Genomic DNA, 19,233 nt, shown 5'->3' with positions numbered 1-19,233 from the left:
CGCATCCACGACGTTCCATGTGGGTTTGCCGAAGCCTTTCCGCGGTGAGAGATGTTATGACCGGCGTCACTTATAGCCGGAGCAGACCCAATGGCGCGTCTAGTTAGGGGCTTAGCCCAACTTATCCTTATTTTTATTAGCACCTCGAGGATTATATAAACACTTGCAAAGCCAAGTTTTGGAATTAAGCAATAAGTCATAACTATTGTCCGGCTCCCTTCAGGAGCCGGAACCCTAACCCTAGCCGCCTACTGCGCCATCTCCTCCTTCGCCGCCGCGCGACCAAGGCGCCGCCGCTCGCGCCCAGCTCCTCGCCATCCTCCCTTCCACCCTTACAACCTAAGAGCTAGGCTTGGTAGGATCCCAGCTCCTATCAGCTAAACATATTAAAGCCATATTATCTTGCTAGAGAAAGTGGATTATCATGTATCATTGTATATTAGCAATACCATATCCCACCAACCAGACTCAGATTCGGGTCGGACTGTGTTAAGATGTCAAAATTTTCTTGCCATACCATATATTACTGGATCCAAAAATGGTTTCAATCGAAACCTGTCCTAACAACTTTCACCCTTAATTGGTAATAGCTGCAAGACATGCAGTACAGAGAAAGCATAATTCATCGGTATGCAAAGACATCCTTTTGGACAAAAAACACTATTGGTTTTACATTCACATCAGTGCAAGTACAGGTCACGCATGTCACTGGTGAAAAACTGACTCCTTCGTAAAGAAGACATCCCCAACTACAGAGTTGTTCGGACTTCGGAAACAAGAAAACAATTTTCTGAAATCTTTAAGAGCATCTCTAGCAGACCCTCTATTCTGCGAAACTGTAAACGCAGTTTACAGTTCGTGTGGAAGCGTCTATACAGATTCAAAATCATGGCGGCAGATCAGAAATTGTATCCAAAACCGTAAAATTTAAAAAACATGTTTCGCACGAGAAATTTAAGCAAAAACTCGCGAGAGCATAGATCATTCTTCTTCACATAGGGGCAGAGGATTCGTACATAGCATAGATATATTACATAAAAGCTCGCCTGAGCCGGACCTACGCTACCATAGCACTAGACAAAATGGAGCTCACGGGAGCTCGTGCTATAGCTGCCCAGAGTCGGCGCTCAATCAGAGTCGGAGGAGTCGAGGTCGATGAAGAACTTCGCCTGCTCCGCCTTCATGAAGCGTAGGTCCGCCTCCTTGGACGTGTGCGCCTGCGACGCCGCGACGCACGTCTGGAGGAACATGTGCTCGTACTCGAGCTCGCTGCGGTGGCGCTCTTCGGCCTACTCCAGCTCCCTCGCCGACCGTTCCAGGACGATGCGCTTGAGGTGCTCCTCCTGCCCCGGGGGAGGTAGTCCTCAGGGCCGATCACGCGACGCGGCGGCGCGTCGGCCTCGAGCTTGACGGCACGCGGCCCGAGCTCCTTCGGCTCTCTCTTCACCTGAGTGAGTCGCGAGCTCGAGGCACCCGCTGACGAGCTCCATGCGGCAGAGCCGGAGGAGACGTGGCGGCGGCGAGCGAGCTAGCGCTCGAACTCGACCAGCTCACGGCGCTCGAACGCCGGCGGCGGGCGGCTACCGCGGTTGAGCCACCTCCGCGCGCCCCGCTTGCGCGCGGCTTCAGATCTGGCGCGGCGGCGACGCTCCGCCTCATCCCTGGAGCTACCATAACTATACCTGGCCATGGGCCGGGCCGGGTCGAGCTTGGGCCGGGCCTTAAAAAGCCCACGGCAGAAAACTGAGGCCTAGGCCCTCCCAGGCCCTACCATCGGGCCTACTTTTTAAGCCCAAGCCCGGCCCATCTGGTAAAAAGCCCTGAAAAGCCCTTAGGGCTTAGGGCCGTGGGCCCGGCCTCTTCCTTAAAATGCCAATATGCCAAGCCCAAGCCTGTCCAGGCCCTACTAGTGGGCTCAAAACTCAGGCCCAAGCCCGGCCCACAGGCAAGCCCATCGGGCCTAGGCCCTAGATTTTAGGGTCGGGCCTAGGTGGGCCGACAGGGCCGGGCCAGAGATGGCCAGGACTAACCATAACCATCAATGGCTTTTTCAGGCTCGCCGGTGGCGAGAAATCAGGCGGAGGGGAATCATGACAGAGGCGGATAGGGTTTGACCCGTATCCAAGCAATGAAACCGCATATATACTAGTGTGGTGAAAGCTTTTGCAGGCCACGATAAATTATTTACATGCCGGGTGAGAGTTTTTGTGGGCCGCAGTAAATTATTTACATGCCAGGCTACGGATGCGGTTTCTATTCTGGCCAGAAAAATGGGCCGTATACTCGCTGGAGTTATACAGGTCCCCCGCTTTTACAGGGCCTGCTAGAGATGCTCTAAGCTTGTTGTCATGGAAAGCGCACGCAATATAGATAAATGATAATTCAACATCATACAACATTCAGGCATGGATTGTCCACGTCATATTTTTCACAATATGATGATGGAAGGTAAGCTCATCACAAATCCAGTTCCAGTTAAGCTCATGACAGAAGGGGCTTCTCCTTCCTCAGGGCAAAACACAAATCTTGTTGACACGTCCCATCTAGAAATACATTCAGAAACAACCTCTCACTGAACAGTCATTGAGAGAATCTGGCGTGCAAGCCCAGGGTCCTGCTGAAGTAGCTCTCTAACGTTGTTCTCCACTTCTCCCAACTGTTTCTCAAGATATTCCTTGGAAGTCTAGCCATCATAAAAACCAATGTGAGTGAGGATCCATTTTACCCTTCAAATTTCGACACAACAGAACAAGGGTCATTCGCAGGCATACCTGCATCGACGATATTGCAGTCTCACTATCATTTAGCTTTTTCTCTTGCTCATTTACCATAAGTGATCTCGGCTCCAAAATAAACCTACAAATAAAACGATGTATAAACATGATATTATAAATACAGTTACCATACAAGAGCAGAGCAGTAAGCAGGCCCCTGGCAGAAGCTGATTTTCCAGATTTACTTACACTTTACCTGTAAACAATGAAAAAAGCCATCAAAACCAGCAGGAAGCAATGCATATTTATATCCGATTCAAAATTGGATGATTGCAATTGCATCATTCGATGTGCAATGATGAAATTCAACCCAATGTGTGCAAAGGAAAACTAATAAACTAAATTTAGTCACCCAACTGAAATGTTCTTTACACAAACAGAAAGCCAATGTTCAACCAGTATAGCAATGGCTGCTAATCACGCAAGACAGGCAATGGATCAATGACAATTAACAAACCTACAGCAAAAGTTTTCACATTAAACACCACCAGTATTCACTTGTCACCATTCTGGTAGGTCCACCAATTTCTTCTCCAAGTACACAAAAATTGAAAATAAACTACAAACTACAATCATTGCAAAAAAGGACAGATTTCTAGCTAGCAATAATAAGATGCAGATTCATACTCCTCTACTTAGCTGAAACACAACATTTTTTTAGTGCATCGCTTCATGATATTATCAGCTGAATTACAAAGACAGCTAATTCCAGAGAGTAAATGATGAAAGCATCACTGTACTTCGTATTGCAACCTGGGTGGAAACCACATGAAAATCATGTTTGAAAGTTGTGGTTGCCTACTTTTTAGCTGCCTGAAATTAGTGAGAATCTCAGTCACTTTTTTATAAGCTGGCTTCTCCTCTTGTGCTGCCTTCATCCCTCCCACACCGCGTCGGCTGACAGGCGGATCCAGGCAGCATCCTCACTGACAACCTCTGCACGCCACGGCACCGCCATGGGTCCACAAGCACGAGCGCGTCCTCCTCTCCGAGATGAAGCTACGCAGGCGTCCCTTCCTGCATTCCTAGCTCTCTGTCCAAGTTTGTTGTTTGCTTGCTTGATCTTTTCTCTGGAATGCAGATGAAATATATTCCTCTGGCTCAGTCCCTTGTTTCTCCTCTGTGAGGTCAGGGCATTTTTTGTTGTTGTTTTGTTCTTCCTCTCCTGCCTCTTTTCCCCATCCCTCAGATATGGGACGAAAATGTTGTACTTCTTTGGCATGTTTTTCTTCCGTACTTGCCCGCCCAGAATTATGCGGTGCCTGATGTTCGATTTTGTGGTTTGGCTGGTTCTCTTATTCCCCGGTTTGATTTTCCTTTACACCACGACCATGATTTTTTTAGTTGTACTCCCCCCTGTGAATTGTGGGGAAAAAAATCATTTTTTACCAGGAAAAATGGATTCATTATGTATGTGCATGAGAGTCTGCTTTTGTTTATCAATAGACAGCTAGCCACAGGGTTTTCCACTCAAAACTGCTCTCTTGTTTCAGCACTAGCATGTTGGAAGCTGAGTAGTGAATAAAACAATTTTACTTCTGGTGTAGGTTCTGCTGGAACCAGGGAAGATAGAAGAGTCTCATCCAAGGGCAATGTTAACCTTCATGCCGGTACTAACAAAAATGCACTGCTGAATGTTGCTCTTGGGCTGCCAGTTCGTTCGCTCGTTGTTGCATGAATTTATGTAAGACTTACAGCTAATCGTCTGGTGTATAACTGTGAACTATTCTTGTCCTGCTATACAGAATATCTGGGTGCAGTATATGACATGGCATACTTGTGTCGATGGTCCTGTTATGCTTCATGGTTTGTACGAAGGTTCACTAGATCTGACCTGGTAGACTTGGTTCTATCAGGTAAGTGTAGCATCCAGTAACTACTTTGTTAAATAATTTAAGATTGAGTAAGAAAGAAGGTAAATACCTTTATCCATGGTTGGTCGAAAAGGTGAACAGATGAACCTGAACTCTTAGAAGTCCATGCTAGGTTGGTCTAAGAGAGGTGCCATGTATTGAATCAGTGATGTATGTGGTGCTGCCAGGTCCCATTTTCATGCCTGTTATAGTCTTTTGGTTATGTAATCCTGTTTTGTTTGCTATTGCCATACGTGTCATAGGAGTGGTTAGCACAGCAATATAGCATTAAATGTCACGGCCATGACCTAACCCAGTAGCTGATGATTCACGCCTTCTCCACAGTTATATTTGCTTTTATGGTAGTGGTAGCAGGTTGGAAGATTTTAGAGAGCCACCCGCCTCCTGTGGAGCACTGGAGCCTAACAATCGCAACTTTATGTTCAAACTTCTACAAAATTAGTGTATTGTACTACTTCCTGGCATGTCTTACTTTCCTAAGTTTGGGTGCGATTGTAGACTGATAATCATGCTGAACTGATAATGTTACCATGGCAGAAAAAAAAACTGATGTATCATGTGTTAGACCTTTGAACCTGAGCATTGATAGTTGTGGATGACACTAGGAGAGTTGGGACAATTTTCGTTGGTTTATTTCTCACACAATGCCATGCCAACCTGAGGGGTTGGGGATACATACTTATAGGCTGCTAGCCAGCCAAGCATATGCTGAGATGCTGCTAAGATGCCAGTCTAAGATGCTATCCTAACTGCCAGTCCTTGATGGTCAGGAACTCTATCCTAACTGCCACAAGGACCATGTGCTGCAGCCCCACAACGACCCTAGTACACAGACTTATCCATCATTCTCCCCCTAAGTCTTGTACGTCGTCTTGTGGGAGAGTTGAATCATCCCAATCCTGGAGCAAAGTTCAAGGAACTTGACCCTCCCAAGAGGCTTGGTGAGCAGGTCTGCGAGCTGGTCCGTGGTGTTGATGTAGCTCGCCTCGATGCTCCCTTCTTCCACACAGCTGCGGATGAAGTGATACCTCAGTCGGATGTGCTTGCTCCGTTCGTGGAACACGGGGTTCTTTGCCAGAGCCAGGGTGGACTTGCTGTCCACCAGGAGCTGCACCGTTCTGGTGTCTTGAACGAGAAGATCACCAAGCAGTTGAGCGAGCCAGAGCGCCTGAGTGCAGGCAGTGGAGGCCGCTATGTACTCAGCCTCACAGCTGGACAGGGCCACCACCTGCTGCTTGACTGATTGCCGGCTCACGAGACACTTGCCGAGGAAGAAGAGGATCCCGCTCGTGCTCTTGCTGGTGTCGATGTCGCCGGCGTGGTCGCTGTACCCGACGAAGTGTGCCACCCCCGGACACCTAGGGTAGTGGAGGCCGTGGTCGAGGGTCCCTGCTACGTAGCGGACGATCCTCTTCACTGCCTGCTGGTGTTCCGATGTCGGTCGCTCCATGAACCGACTGACATAGCCGACGGAGAATGCCAAGTCCGGCCGTGTGTGGGTGAGGTAGCGAAGGCTCCCCACAAGGCGTCGGTACTGCGTAGCATCCACTTCCTCCGTCGTGCTGTCGCGGCTCAGTTTTAGCCTCTCCTCCATCGGAGTGAGAGCTGGGTGGCAGTCGGTGAGCCCAGCTAGCTCAACGATGCGCTTGGCGTAGGCGGACTGTCGAAGCGCGATCCCGGAGTGGTCCTGGTGCACCTCAATCCCTAGATAGAAGGAGAGGAGCCCCAGATCACTCATCTGGAAGGTGGCCTTCATGTCTTCCTTGAACGCCGCCACCTCTGCATCTTTGGTGCCGGTGATCACCAAGTCGTCAACATAGACGCCCACCAGCAGGGCATTTCCTCCACTACCCCGTCGGTAGACGGCAGCCTCATGCGGGCTTTGCTCGAAGCCCATCTTCTTTAGCGTGGAGTCCAGCTTGGCGTTCCATGCCCTAGGTGCCTGCCGTAGGCCATAGAGAGCCTTGCGCAGGCGGAGTACCTTGCCCTCCTGGCCGGGAATCGCAAATCCCGGTGGCTGATGCACGTAGACTTCCTCCTTCAAGTCGCCGTTGAGGAATGCCGACTTGACATCCATGTGATGGACACGCCAGCCCTCCTGGGCAGCCAGCGCAAGGAGAAGTCGCACGGACTCCATCCGTGCCACGGGAGCGAAGGCGTCGTCGAAGTCGACTCCTTCCTGCTGCAAGAAGCCTCGGGCCACCAGGCGAGCCTTGTGCTTGATGATGGCGCCGGCTCCATCCCTCTTCAGCTTGAACACCCAGTTAAGGGTGATTGTGTGGTGACCACGAGGGAGGTCAGCGAGCTCCCAGGTGCGGTTTTGCTCGACCGCATCCATCTCCAACTGCATCGCTGCGCGCCATGCCGCATCTCTCTCGGCCTCTGCAAAGGACCGAGGTTCGCCGTCCTCACACGCGAGTTGTAGCTGCGCCTCCACGTCGCGTGGCATCAGTCCCGGCACCGGCTGGTCGCCGAGTAGATCATCCATCGTGCGATACCGCAGCTGTTCGCCTCCATAATACGCGTCGACACGCTCCTCGTCGTGAGTGAGCGGGGAAGCGAACTTCATCGGGTTGTGCTCTGCGTGGGCTGGTGCTGATGAAGACGAACCCGGAGTGGTGACTGCCGGGGCTGGAGTATGCGGCGTCGCCAGTTGTGGTGCCGTCGGCGTAGCAGGCACCGGAGTCGATGTAGTTTTGGGGGCCGGGGTAGACGTGCCCGGCGAAGAGGAGCTGCTTGCTCCCCCGGCTTCCTTGAAGTGGGCGTACTCAACAATGAAGTCGTCATACGTCAGCGTCGAGCCGTCGTCCACCGCCTTGTCCCATTGCCACCCTCGCCCTTTGTTGAACACGACGTCTCGCGCCGTGCGCACACGCTGTGTCTTTGGGTCGAGGATGCGGTAGGCCTTTGAGCCCTCCGCGTAGCCGATGAAGACTCCCGGAGTGCTCCTGTCGTCGAGCTTGCCGATGTGGCCGAGCTCTAGCGAACGCAAGACAGCCAAAGACCCGCAAATGGGAGACCGCCGGCTTCCGCCCATGCCAGGCCTCGTACGATGTCCTGCCGTCGAGTGCCTTAGTAGGCGAGCGGTTGAGGATGTAGACGGCCGTCAGCACCGCCTCTCCCCAGAAAACAGCCGGCATCCCTCTCTGCTTGAGGAGAGCCCGAGCCATCCCCACAACCGTCTGGTTGCGCCGCTCGACGACTCCGTTTTGCTGCGGGCTGTACAGCACGGAGTAGTGGCGCTGGATGCCCTCATCGGCGCAGTACGACACGAATTCAGCCGCCGTTGTCAGTGCGCAACACGCGCAATTTGCGGCCGCTCTCCGCCTCCACACCAACCTGCGTGCACCTGATGGCCTCCGCCGCTTCTCCCTTGCTGCCGAGAATCATCGCCCACATGTAGCGAGAGAGATCGTCGACGAGCAGCAGGAAGTAGCGTCGACCTCCTGGTGTGGCTGGCGTCACCGGGCCGCACAAGTCTCCGTGCACGAGCTCCAGCTTCTCCTTGGCCCGAAAACTCGCCTGTTGGGGAAAGGGGAGTCGTCTCTGCTTCGTCAGTACGCAGATGTCGCAGAACTGCTCCACATGGTCGAGGCATGGCAGGCCTCGTACCATCTCCTTGGCACTTAGACGCTTCAGGGCCTCAAAATGAAGGTGCCCAAAGCGCTCATGCCATTGCCACGCCTCGTCGTCCCGACGGACAGCGAGACAGACCGGTTGTGCCACCTGCACATCAAGGACGTAAAGTCGATTTTCTCCTCTGGGTACCTTGGCGAGAAGGCGACCCTGGCGATCCCAGATGCGTAGGACCCCATGCTCAATCAGCACGCGTGAGCCGTTCTCATCCAGTTGTCCCAAGCTGATGATGGAGTTCCTTAGCGCGGGGATGTAGTAGACACCGGTGAGCAGCCGGTGCTCTCCCGTCTTGGTGGTGAAGATGACGGAGCCGACGCCCTTAATTTCCACAGCAGAGGCATCCCCAAACTTGACGGAGCCTCGCGCATCAGAGTCGAGCTCGGCGAAGAATTCCCTTCGACCGGTCATGTGGTGGGTGGCGCCGGTGTCGAGGCACCACCCCGTAGTCTTGTCCTTCCCGGAGCCATCGCCGAGAAGAGCGTGTGCTTTTGGCTCGTCGAGGTGGATGAGAGCTTTTGCGACTGGTGTCGCCGAAGATAGCTCAATGCTTGCATGCGCCATGAACAAAGCCGTCTCCTCCTCCTTCGCCTGTGCGACGTGAGCCTGGCCTTGTCATGGTTGCCGACACTCATTGGCCCAATGGCCAAACCGGCCACAGTTGTGGCAACTGTTGTCTTGTGTCGGCTTGGGCTTGCCAGCGGCGCCGTCCTTGGCGCCTCTGCGGGCGTCACCTTCGGCACGTCCTTGTGCCCTGCCCCGGGGGCCTCTTCGCGTCTTACGCTGCTTGCCACGCTTGCGGCCGCCCGTCGTGGAAGAAGGCCCCCCCTTCTTCCTGTCACCACGGCTGGCATCCCACGGCTCCCGAGTTAGGAGCAGCTTCCCGCCGGTGGTGATGGGCCCCGAGGAAGGTTGTGGCTCGTCGGTGTCGACGACCTTGAGGCGACCTATCGCCTCCTCGATTGTCATCGTGGAGAGGTCCAGCAAAGACTCGATCGACCGAGCCATCTGCTTGTACTTCTCGGGGATGCACCGAAAAAGCTTCTCGACAGCTCTCTCCTCGGTGTAGGTGGCATCACCAAACTTCACCAACTTCTGCAGCAGGGTGTTGAGACAGAGAGCAAAGTCATCAACGTCCTCACCTGGCTTGAAACCCAGGCTCTCCCACTCCTTACGAAGTGCCTGCAGAGTGGACTTGCGAGCACGGTCGCTGCCGATGCGTGCCGCGGCGATGGCGTCCCAAGCTTCCTTGGCAGTCCGCTTGCTGGAAAGCGAGAACTGCATCTCGGGCGGGACTGCGGCGATGAGGGCGTGTCCAGCGCCCGTCGGTCCTCTTGGTGGTCGACGCTGCTGTCCTGGACTGCCTCCCACATGCGCCGCACCTGGAGCCTGATCTTCATGATCCCGGCCCACTCGACGTAGTTGGTTTTAGTGACGGTAGGCCCCCAGCACTGGGACCAACATCCCTGACCACAGTCCGGACCTCGTAGAGGCCGCGGTCCTGGTCGTTGCAGCCGCCGTCGCGATGCGCACCTCCACCTGGAGCGCGGGCGTGCTCGGCTGCCCACTGCGCCGTCCGCTCTTGCGCCACTTTGGCGCGGTCTGCGTCAGCGCCGTCGTCCGCAGGCGCGGAGCTGTTGGAGCTGCCGGAGCCGCCGCGGAGTACCTTGGCATCCGCCGTAGCCTCACGTGCTGCGTCTGCTGCTGCTGCTGCTTTTACCTCCGCCCTGGCTGCTTCTACCTCCGCTCTGGCCGCTGCCAGCTCCGCTGCAGCCAGCCTCGACACCCTTGCTGCCGCAGCAGCTGTTGCTACAGCTGCTCGCTCACGCTCCTCTGCCACGGCGCGCTCGGCCTCCTGCCGGCGCCGTATGCTCGAGGTAGCCGTGTGCTGAGAGCGACCTACAGACATGGCTCGCTGCAGGGGGGCTGTTGCGTGAAGAGGAGGCTGTTGAAGACGAACTGCTGCTCGACAGTCCGGAGGGAGGAAGGTAACCAGAGGCAGACGGAGCAGCTGCTGCTACCGACTTAGGCTGCTCACAGGAAATGCTCAGGGTACAAGATAACGAGGCTCTGATACCACTTGTTAGACCTTTGAACCTGAGCATTGATAGTTGTGGATGACACTAGGAGAGTTGGGACAATTTTCATTGGTTTATTTCTCACACAATGCCATGCCAACCTGAGGGGTTGGGGATACATACTTATAGGCTGCTAGCCAGCCAAGCATATGCTGAGATGCTGCTAAGATGCCAGTCTAAGATGCTATCCTAACTGCCAGTCCTTGATGGTCAGGAACTCTATCCTAACTGCCACAAGGACCATGTGCTGCAGCCCCACAACGACCCTAGTACACAGACTTATCCATCATCATGTATTAGTTTCGATTTCTAAGTGAACTTGGCTCAGTTGTTCCGTGTAATTTTCCCAGTTAGGATTTCTCTTTGTTTTTATACTGCTCTTATATATAACTCAAAAAGAATTTGTTGCTCTCAGTATATATGTGTTTCCTGGCTTACATATCGTCTAATTACCCGTGGTAACACCAGTGAGGATTTTGTTGGTGCCCCAGCGCTTGCACTGATTGCACCGCTGGAGTTATTCAGAGAACAATTTATTTGAAGCTGAAATTGTTAGCAAACTGCCTGCGGGCGGGCGCCAAGGCACGCCTTTGGCACTAATAGGCAGAAATCTTGGGAGTAATTTCTACCCTGACAGAAAAGAAAGAGAATAGCAAAGTACGCAGGAAAACAAATAAAAAGATCAAGATTGAAATTATGCACATACTCCCTCCGTTCCTAAATATAAGTCTTTTAGAGATTTCAATGTGGACTACATACGGAGCAAAATGAGTGAATCTACACTCTAAAATATGTCTATATACATCAGTATGTAGTCCATATTGAAATCTCTAAAAAGACTTATATTTAGGAACGGAGGGAGTAGATTACAGGTAGCTTGAACTACTCCGTAACGTACAAGAACAACGTGCAACTATTCTATGATAATCTTCAAAGGATGAATTATAAAGTGTCTACAGAGCAAATTAAAATGTGTGCAAGGCTGGGTGCAGCTTGGAGATCTGCCTATGGATGCTAACTACCTTTTCTTTTAGCGAATGCTGGCTGATTAGCTTATGTTTAGTGCTGGTGGCTAATTAGCTATAGATTTGATCCAGCAAGCGTAATCTATTTAGGCGACACCCAAATGGGCCATACAACCATTGTTAATGGGCTTCAGAGGCTGGAAACAATGGGCACCCCGCCAATCGCAGGCATAACAGGGTTAAAGGGCAAAAAATAGACTGAGAAAAAAAATCAGCATAAAGTGTAAAAGGTATCCAAAAAAATCAAAAAACAAAGTATGTTGGGGAGGTGAATTTCTATAAGCATGTAACATCTCAAGCTCAAAATCAAATTCATTTGGGAGGTATTAATAGAAACAAATTCAGAAAATAGTGGTGAATAGTAAAACACCACTAGATGAACTTGTTTTTACATACCTCCAGAATGGATATGAGTTTGAACTAGAAATTTCACATGAGCATCTCCTCCTAACAAGCTGTTTTCTCTTTACAATTTCAGAACTTCCAAATGTGGTTTCCATGGAATTTTTCATCATAACTTGGTTACCACAGGATATTTTCTCCACTGCATCTAAGGACAGTTACCACAGGATATTTTCTCCACTACATCTAAGTAAGTACAGTTTTGGACACATTTGGCAAAGGCATTGGTGTTGAAGGTGTTCAACAAATTTCGAGCGAAAAAGAAATGACAAATAGCTTCGATGCATCCATTAGAAGAAAAGTAATTCTTACCAATGGCCTTGTAAGTGTTCGTATCATCAGGTAATTGGATAAGTTCCTCCAGTGTAAGATATGCACGCTTCTTTTCACTCTCTTTAGAACGCATCTGAGTTTGTAGCTGATGAAAGAAGAAAACTGTTGTAATAAATGTTATCGGTCGGGGAATCTTGGGCACAAGTATATATGCTAGAGATACTGAAGGAATTTCTGACAGAAACACCCATTGCAAGGATAGCCACCACCGAGCAAGAAACCCAACAAGATAACATAAATGATCTATTTCAGCAATCTAAATAGCCATCAACTCAATAAAATCCCAATAAGATAACAAGATTCATATTATCATTATTTATGGCATGCCCATATTGCACAAAGACTAAAACAATGTGATAACATTGCGTGTGCATAATGGCTCAAATATATTTCGGCAATCCAAAATCTATCAACTTCTTATTCCACCGACGTTTCAAACTAAGGGCCTGTTTGGGACTGCTCCGCTTCATTAAAATCAGTTTCAATCCATCAAATTCACTTTGGAGCAGTTTCATACAGAAGCTGTAGCACCAGCAAAGAGAATGTTTGGCTTCCATCTAGCTCCAGCTTCAAGAATGGGAAATTTGGTGGAAAGGATCTATTTGATTGGACGAGGGGGGAGAAACGAAGGGGTATCCACTTACTGGTGGCAGTGGTGGGTAATTCCCCCCCCCCCCCCCCCCAACTCCAGCTTCTAGAGTTTTTTGGAGCACCCCCTAAAGAGCTTCGTACCCCAGATTCTAGTTTTTTTGCGGAGCGGCATATCATGGAGCTACCCCGTTTGACTTGTGTTTTCTGGAGCGGAGCTGAATTTAAGGAGCAGAGCAGTCCCAAACAGGCTCTAAGGTAAAAGTTAGAACATACTGTAAAATATGTAAGTTAGGACAGTTGGAAGGTACTCCCCCCGTCCCATAATGTAAGACGTTTTTTGACACTAATGTAAGACGTGTCAAAAAACGTCTTACATTATGGGACGGAGGGAGTACTTATCATTCATCGCTTGAATAAAGATTATGCTCATTAAGGTTGGCATTTACTTTCTTTATGTACACAAGAATTATTTCTACAAGCAATGTACAATATAGCTCAGCCTTTAAAAATGGAGAAGATAATCAATACAGCTTTGAGCGATACACTGGCACCAATTAATTCTGCAGTAATATACCCCGAAAAGCCAAAAAATACTGGCTCTAGACTAGAAACAGAAGAATACCACACCAATTATTATATCATTCAGGAAAAAACAGATCATCTCACAATCCATGGCCCATGTACAATTTTGGTCCTCCTCTGTTCTAGCCAGGGTACTGGATGTCACATAACAGAGTACAACAAGAAATGCACCAGTGCTCAGTAATCACAGCAAAGAAAGCAATGTGAAAACTAGATGACAAGAAATAGATCACCGTAAATTATCCTTAGCTAAACAAAACAGCAAAAAAGCTTTTTAATAAATTAAAGATGCGGTCCAGCGGAATCCAGAGTAAGGAAATATTTGTGTTCCCTCACAAGAACTCAAAATGTTTCCATTCCTTTCTCTGAAATGATCATTTCCTCAGCTATACTTGAAATGAAGTAACTCAACATATAATGCCAACTAATTATAATGAAGGTAAGATCTGATGCAGATTATGATTATACATCGGTGGAACTACATATATGTATGGAAAACAAAATAATCAAACGTTTTCCCTATTTTTCTGTTTTTTATCAAAACATTCAACTGATCAATCAATTTCTGATGTAAAGGGAGTGTTAGGCACCCAATTTTGCAAGAATCAATACATCAGAAACACAATTGCTTTTAGTAGTTTAAATACAAAGAACATCAGGTAGAATTATGAACATCTGCTGCTGCTGGCTAATGCAGCGAAATACGGCCTATGGAATTAAGTGTCATTTAGCGAACTGAAAAGCCAGCTCAATAAAATCAAATCAATTACAGACATTTGCTGGGGGGCTATCTAATGCAGTATGAAAGCTTATCGTAGTGAGTGTCAATGAGCAAACTGAAGAGTCGGCTCAATGATACAAACATTGTTGGGTAGAATCACAATCTAGAAACGGGCAGCAATGCTGTTCGAATAACCACCAAAAGCATACCGCTCGGGTACAAGATTCCAGCGCACGAATCTAGGAAAGGGGTTTCTAGCAAACGGAACATAGTAAGACCGAACATCCCCCCCCCCCCCCCCCCCCCACCCACACACACAACAACAATCTTTGGAGATGAGATGCCCATGCGTATGCATCGTGACCAAGACGGAACTAATCAGGCTATTTATTTAGAATAATATAATAAGACGAAGCAAGGGTATAGGTTTTGACCTGTTTGATCTTCCCGGTGGTCTCGATCATCCGGCTCTGCAGCTCTACGAAAGCCTGACGCCGCGCAAAGAAGGGTGCAAGTTAGAAGGTTGGCACCCAGAGATCAGCCAAGAAAACTTAGCACTTACCGCTCGGTTGGGTTCGTCCGCCATGTAAGGGGATCTGGTGAGATGGGGAACCCTAACAGCGAGCTCGACTCCAACAGACAGGAGGGGCACGCGGAGAGTGGAGAGACGACGGCGGGCGGCGCTATTCGGGTCGGCCGGCCACAGGCTAAACCAGAAGCCTGGAGCTCGGAAATGACGGGACGGGTTGGGCCCGTTCGCTACCCGGCCCGGACAAGGCCCGCCCAACCTTTTCGGTCGACTTCGGCGTCAAGGCCAGCTTCTGCGGATTTTCTGGAATCTGGAAGAAAGAAAAGGGCCGGTGAACGGTAATGTAAAAAGTAAAATTTTGTCTCAAAGCAAATGTAAACGTAAAATTAAGCAAATTTACACCACGAACGCCAAAAATAGTGCTCCAACATACAATGTAGATGTTAAAAAAATTGAGTGCACAAGGCTCTTCGCTGCATCCAGTATGGAAGAATCTATGGAATTTAATTGTATCCGGCAAGGTAAAAATATTTCTCTCGCATTGTATACGCAATGCTATTCCATGCTGTTGTGTTCTAACTAACAGACATATATCCCAGTCTGCACAACGTCCTATTTGTTCACTACATGCGGAAGACACGGTGCACCTTTCTGTACAAGTGTGAAAGAGCTAAAAAAAATTGGAGGATTGAGGCTACATGAAATAGTGAGCACAGTAACAATGCCGGGGCGCTCGGGTGCAGAAATTTTAGAAATATTTTTATGTGATCCGTCACATAATATAAAGTATATGGATGTAGTCCCACTCCCTAAACCTATGGTTGTTGCAAGTTGGTATTTATGGTGGCAGAGAAGGGTCATTTGTCAGAAACTGGTGCAACCACCGGTACTTCCGGGCCAAGCGATCCAAGGTTTGACCTTGAACTATGTGTGTGCGCATCTAAACCGGCCGCTACTACGACGATTGAGTTGTTGGAAGAAGCCACTGCAAACAAGGCCGGGCCGGCAAAATCCGAGGCCCCGTGCGAAATCCTAAAAAAGGGCCTACCTCGCTACAGAATAGAAATATATATATCAATATAAATATATAAATAGAACTATATAAAAAATCACCTATGTTCAGTATAAATATTGCATATGTTTGGTTGCATAGTCTTCCATTAAATAACATCATTCTTTTAGCTTTCTTTATTAAAATGAAATCGTCAATGGTATTCTCGAACACTAGGCCAAACCCTAGTATATATAAAATATAAAAAGAACAAAATTAGATAAAAAGTTTGGCAAAAATCAAAAGTCAAATCTGCTAGTGAAGACAGAACCCACGGTCAAGGCGGGGCCTCACGAGGTCACTGATCCTTCGTGCTCCTGTTCTTATCATAAGCGTAAGCAAAGGTCATAGAATCGATCTCGATTTGAGATTGTCACGCCGTTGTGGAAGAAAGGAAAAGGCGCAAGTCACACGACGCCGATCGCCCAGTCGCCCACGGTGCCACGCGCTAGACTTGAGCATGGACCCTTTTGGCATACAGTACGTGTCAGACAAGGATCGGCCAATCGGGAGGCATCTGCTCCGTGCGACACAAGCCGTCAGGGGCCCAGGAGGTCAAGATTGAAGGCAACTGGGCCTGCTCCTGCTGCACTGTTGTTAGCAAAAAGAGGCCCCTTAAAACTGGTGGCCCTGTGCGAGCGCACAGATTGCACACCCCTAAGGCCCGGGCCTGACTACAAAGCCAAGTTGCACTAAATATGGACCTAACATTTTCAGAGGAAGATAATATGGGGGCATGTGGAGCAATTCTGCGAGATGGTACTGGCATGTTGATTGCAATAGCGACTGCTAAGCTTGATCGTGTACCTGATGTTTGTTCCGCTGAGGCTGCAGCTCTGGTAGAGGGCCTGAAGCTTGCAAATATAGTTGGTCGTAATTCAGTCCGGATGCAATTAGACTGCATGGTTCTAATAGAATCCCTGCAACAAAACGTGGTTCGATGGTAGCACGCCCAATTCTGGAGGAATGCCGATTACTTTTAGTTGGTTTCAGGAAGGTCATTTTAGAGCATTTGTAATCGTGATTCTAATATGGTAGCTCGTGTGCTAGCGCAAAATGGTTGTGTTGATCGACCAAACTTATGGTTGGACTCACCTCCTGCTTTTATTTATGAACTTTTTAGCAGATGGTGTAAGCGTTGTTTGATATTAAATATTAATAAAGCTAGCCATGACGCCCTTCCCCTAAAGAAATAGATGTAAAAAAATTTACTCAAATTTGCTCTAAATGTAAAATACATCACTTGTTGACGAATATTTGTATCACCAGCCGCCGCACAAGCAAAAACTTGTAGTGTCGCGCTAACGCCCAACTGCCAAGCAGAAGTTTCTCGCCACCCGCCCGCCCTCCTGCCGCCCGCCGGCCCCACCGGACCAAATGGACGGTTCCCCCGACCCCACGGCCCCCATCGCAGACCGCCACCGCCATGGCACCCCAAAAATGTTGTGTCGGATTTGCCCTCACCCCCACTCTCTCGTGGCCGCCACCAAAGATGAATCATGTTGCGGCCAAACCACATGGTGGCCGCCGCATGCCGTCGACGATCGCAGATGTTGTTGTTGCCGATGGCGTGCCCCCTCCTCCATCACCTCATGCCCCGCCGCCGGCCGTGCAGAAGGAGTCGCTGACGCACGCGGCCACTGTCTACAACATGCTTGGCGAAATGTCCCAAAGGTAAACAAAATCTTCTTCTTTCTCAATTGTTTTTTATCATGTTCATATGAATAGAATGTGAGATTGTGTGTATGTGCATTTGTAGTGTTGGTGATGAAACATTTATGCATATGTCAAATGTTGTGGCCCAAGATTTTGTCTCTCAAGATTTTTTATCACAAAAATATGATACGTCATTTCATGATGAGAATCTTGACATGGAAGAAGAGGATTTTGTTGAGAATGTGAAGGGAAGAACCACCAACTACTCGAATGTCGAAGATGTGTTGATTTGTACCACTTGGAAGCGAGTCTCTCTTGATGCATCTGTGGGAATTGACCAATCGGCTGCCACATATTGGAACCACATCAAAGAATTCTTCCATGAGCGAAACACAAGTGGTCACTTTCCATCAAGGATTCTATTTGGCACTGATGGGCCACTATCAACGTCGAATGCCAAAAATGGGCGGGTTTCTTGACCAATGTTGATCGCGTGAACCCAAGTGGCTGTGATGAAACCAACATGGTAAGTGCTTGCTTTAGAATGCTTTCTCATGAACCCAAGTGGTTGCATATGTTCCTAATGAACGGGGTTTCTTTATTGTTTGTAGTCCATGCTTGCTCAAGGTTTGTTCCAAGAAAGAGGGGAGAAAGGGGAAAGAAGAAGAGGAAAGGGAAATCATTCTCTTTCCAACATTGCCGCAAAGAGCTCAGGGATGAGGAGAAGTGGAAGAATCGGGAAGCTTTTGAAGTTTCGATGAAGAAGAGCTTGGTTGTCGATGGTGGTGGTGGTGGTGGTGGTGGTGAGAAGGAGCTCCACTCCTCACTCAGTTGCCAAAGCATATAGACACGATGGAAACAAGAAAGCAAAGGATCAAAGGCTGGAGACAATGATCTTAAAGAAGAGTCTGAAGCCATTGTCATTGCGAGAAAAGAGTATGCTAAAGAAAAGAAAAACTCTTGAAACTGAAAGAAATGGAGGAGAGTGCGGAGGCCAAGAAGAAGAGGGCAACGGTCGAGGAGAAGAGGGTCGACCTAGACGAGAGGAAGGTGGTGACCGAAGAGCTTAAGCCAGTGGAGAAGAAAGCGGATAAGTTTATGTTCATGCACACAAGTGGCCTCGACGCGAAGCAACAAACCGTTTGTGGAGCTTTGTTGCGACGAAATGATCGTGAAGAAGATCATGATCATGAGGAACTTGATGGGTGTCTTTGGAGGAGGAATGGGTTGCTTCGGAGGAGCAACCAGTGGCATGGGAGGAGGAATGGGCAGCTTCATGAACATGATGGGAGGTGGCTTTGGTAACACATGGGGTGGCATGGGAGGTGGTGCTTCGTGGCATGATGGTCGACATGGGAGTTGGCTATGGTGGTAACATGGATGGCATGGAAGGTGGTGCTACTTGTGAGCTGCGTTGGGATTTTCCCCGAAGAGGAAGGGTGAAGCAATATAGTAGCGAATAGTATTTCCCTCGGTAGAGAACCAAGGTTATCGAACCAATAGGAGAACCACGCAAACACTCCTTAGCAGTACCTACACAAACAAGAGCAAATACTTGCACCCAACACGGGCAAGAAGATTGTCAATCCCCTTATACTCGTTAGTAAAATAAAAGAAAGAAAATTGCAGCAAGGTATTTTTGGTCTTTATAATATGATTAAAGTAGCATGGGGGCCGTAGTTTTCACTAGAGGCTTCTCTCTCATAAAAATAGCATAAGGTGGGTGGACAAATTACTGTTGAACAATTGATAGAAAAGCGCATAGTTATGACATTGTTCATGGCATGATCATGTATATAGGCATTACGTCTGTGACAAGTAGACGGACTCATGCCTGCATCTACTACTATTGCTCCACTTCGAGAGTGATTCTATGTTTGCCTCTCTACGTATTAAGTTCATAACACATAGAGTAATGCATGAGGTATGATGACATAATGTAGACAGAATAAAACCAAGAAATATGATTGAACCCCGTCGTTTT

General features: G+C 48.9%; 2 protein-coding genes across 4 annotated transcripts; both read right to left on the bottom strand.

Moving 5' to 3' along the window:
* Positions 1 to 2,340: 2,340 nt before the first annotated feature.
* LOC123497080 (retrovirus-related Pol polyprotein from transposon TNT 1-94) lies at positions 2,341 to 7,685 on the bottom strand. Of its 3 annotated transcripts, none has more exons than XR_012202554.1 (3): positions 4,698 to 5,197; positions 2,772 to 2,856; positions 2,341 to 2,683 (listed from the first exon to the last, which is right to left on the bottom strand). XR_012202554.1 is itself a non-coding variant. In XM_073508492.1 (3 exons), exon 1 carries the CDS (start codon positions 7,683 to 7,685, stop codon positions 5,502 to 5,504), a length of 2,184 nt encoding a protein of 727 aa, XP_073364593.1. In that variant the 3' UTR covers positions 2,341 to 2,683; positions 2,772 to 2,856; positions 5,216 to 5,501. The 3 variants fall into 3 exon arrangements, 2 of the variants coding, with proteins under 2 accessions (XP_073364593.1, XP_073364594.1); XM_073508492.1 differs by lacking the exon at positions 4,698 to 5,197 and adding an exon at positions 5,216 to 7,685; XM_073508493.1 differs by lacking the exons at positions 2,341 to 2,683; positions 4,698 to 5,197 and adding an exon at positions 5,224 to 7,685.
* Positions 7,686 to 8,896: 1,211 nt separating this feature from the next.
* Positions 8,897 to 9,565, bottom strand: LOC141040960 (uncharacterized). The gene has a single exon (XM_073507072.1). The coding sequence runs from the start codon at positions 9,563 to 9,565 to the stop codon at positions 8,897 to 8,899; it is 669 nt and encodes a 222-aa protein (XP_073363173.1).
* Between the last annotated feature and the right edge of the window lie 9,668 nt (positions 9,566 to 19,233).

The sequence above is a fragment of the Aegilops tauschii genome, chromosome 2 (genome assembly GCF_002575655.3).
Source record: "Aegilops tauschii subsp. strangulata cultivar AL8/78 chromosome 2, Aet v6.0, whole genome shotgun sequence".
Lineage (NCBI taxonomy): Eukaryota > Viridiplantae > Streptophyta > Magnoliopsida > Poales > Poaceae > Aegilops > Aegilops tauschii.
The sequence above is the reverse complement of the archived record's forward strand: the minus strand, read 5'-3'. Positions and strand labels throughout refer to the sequence as shown.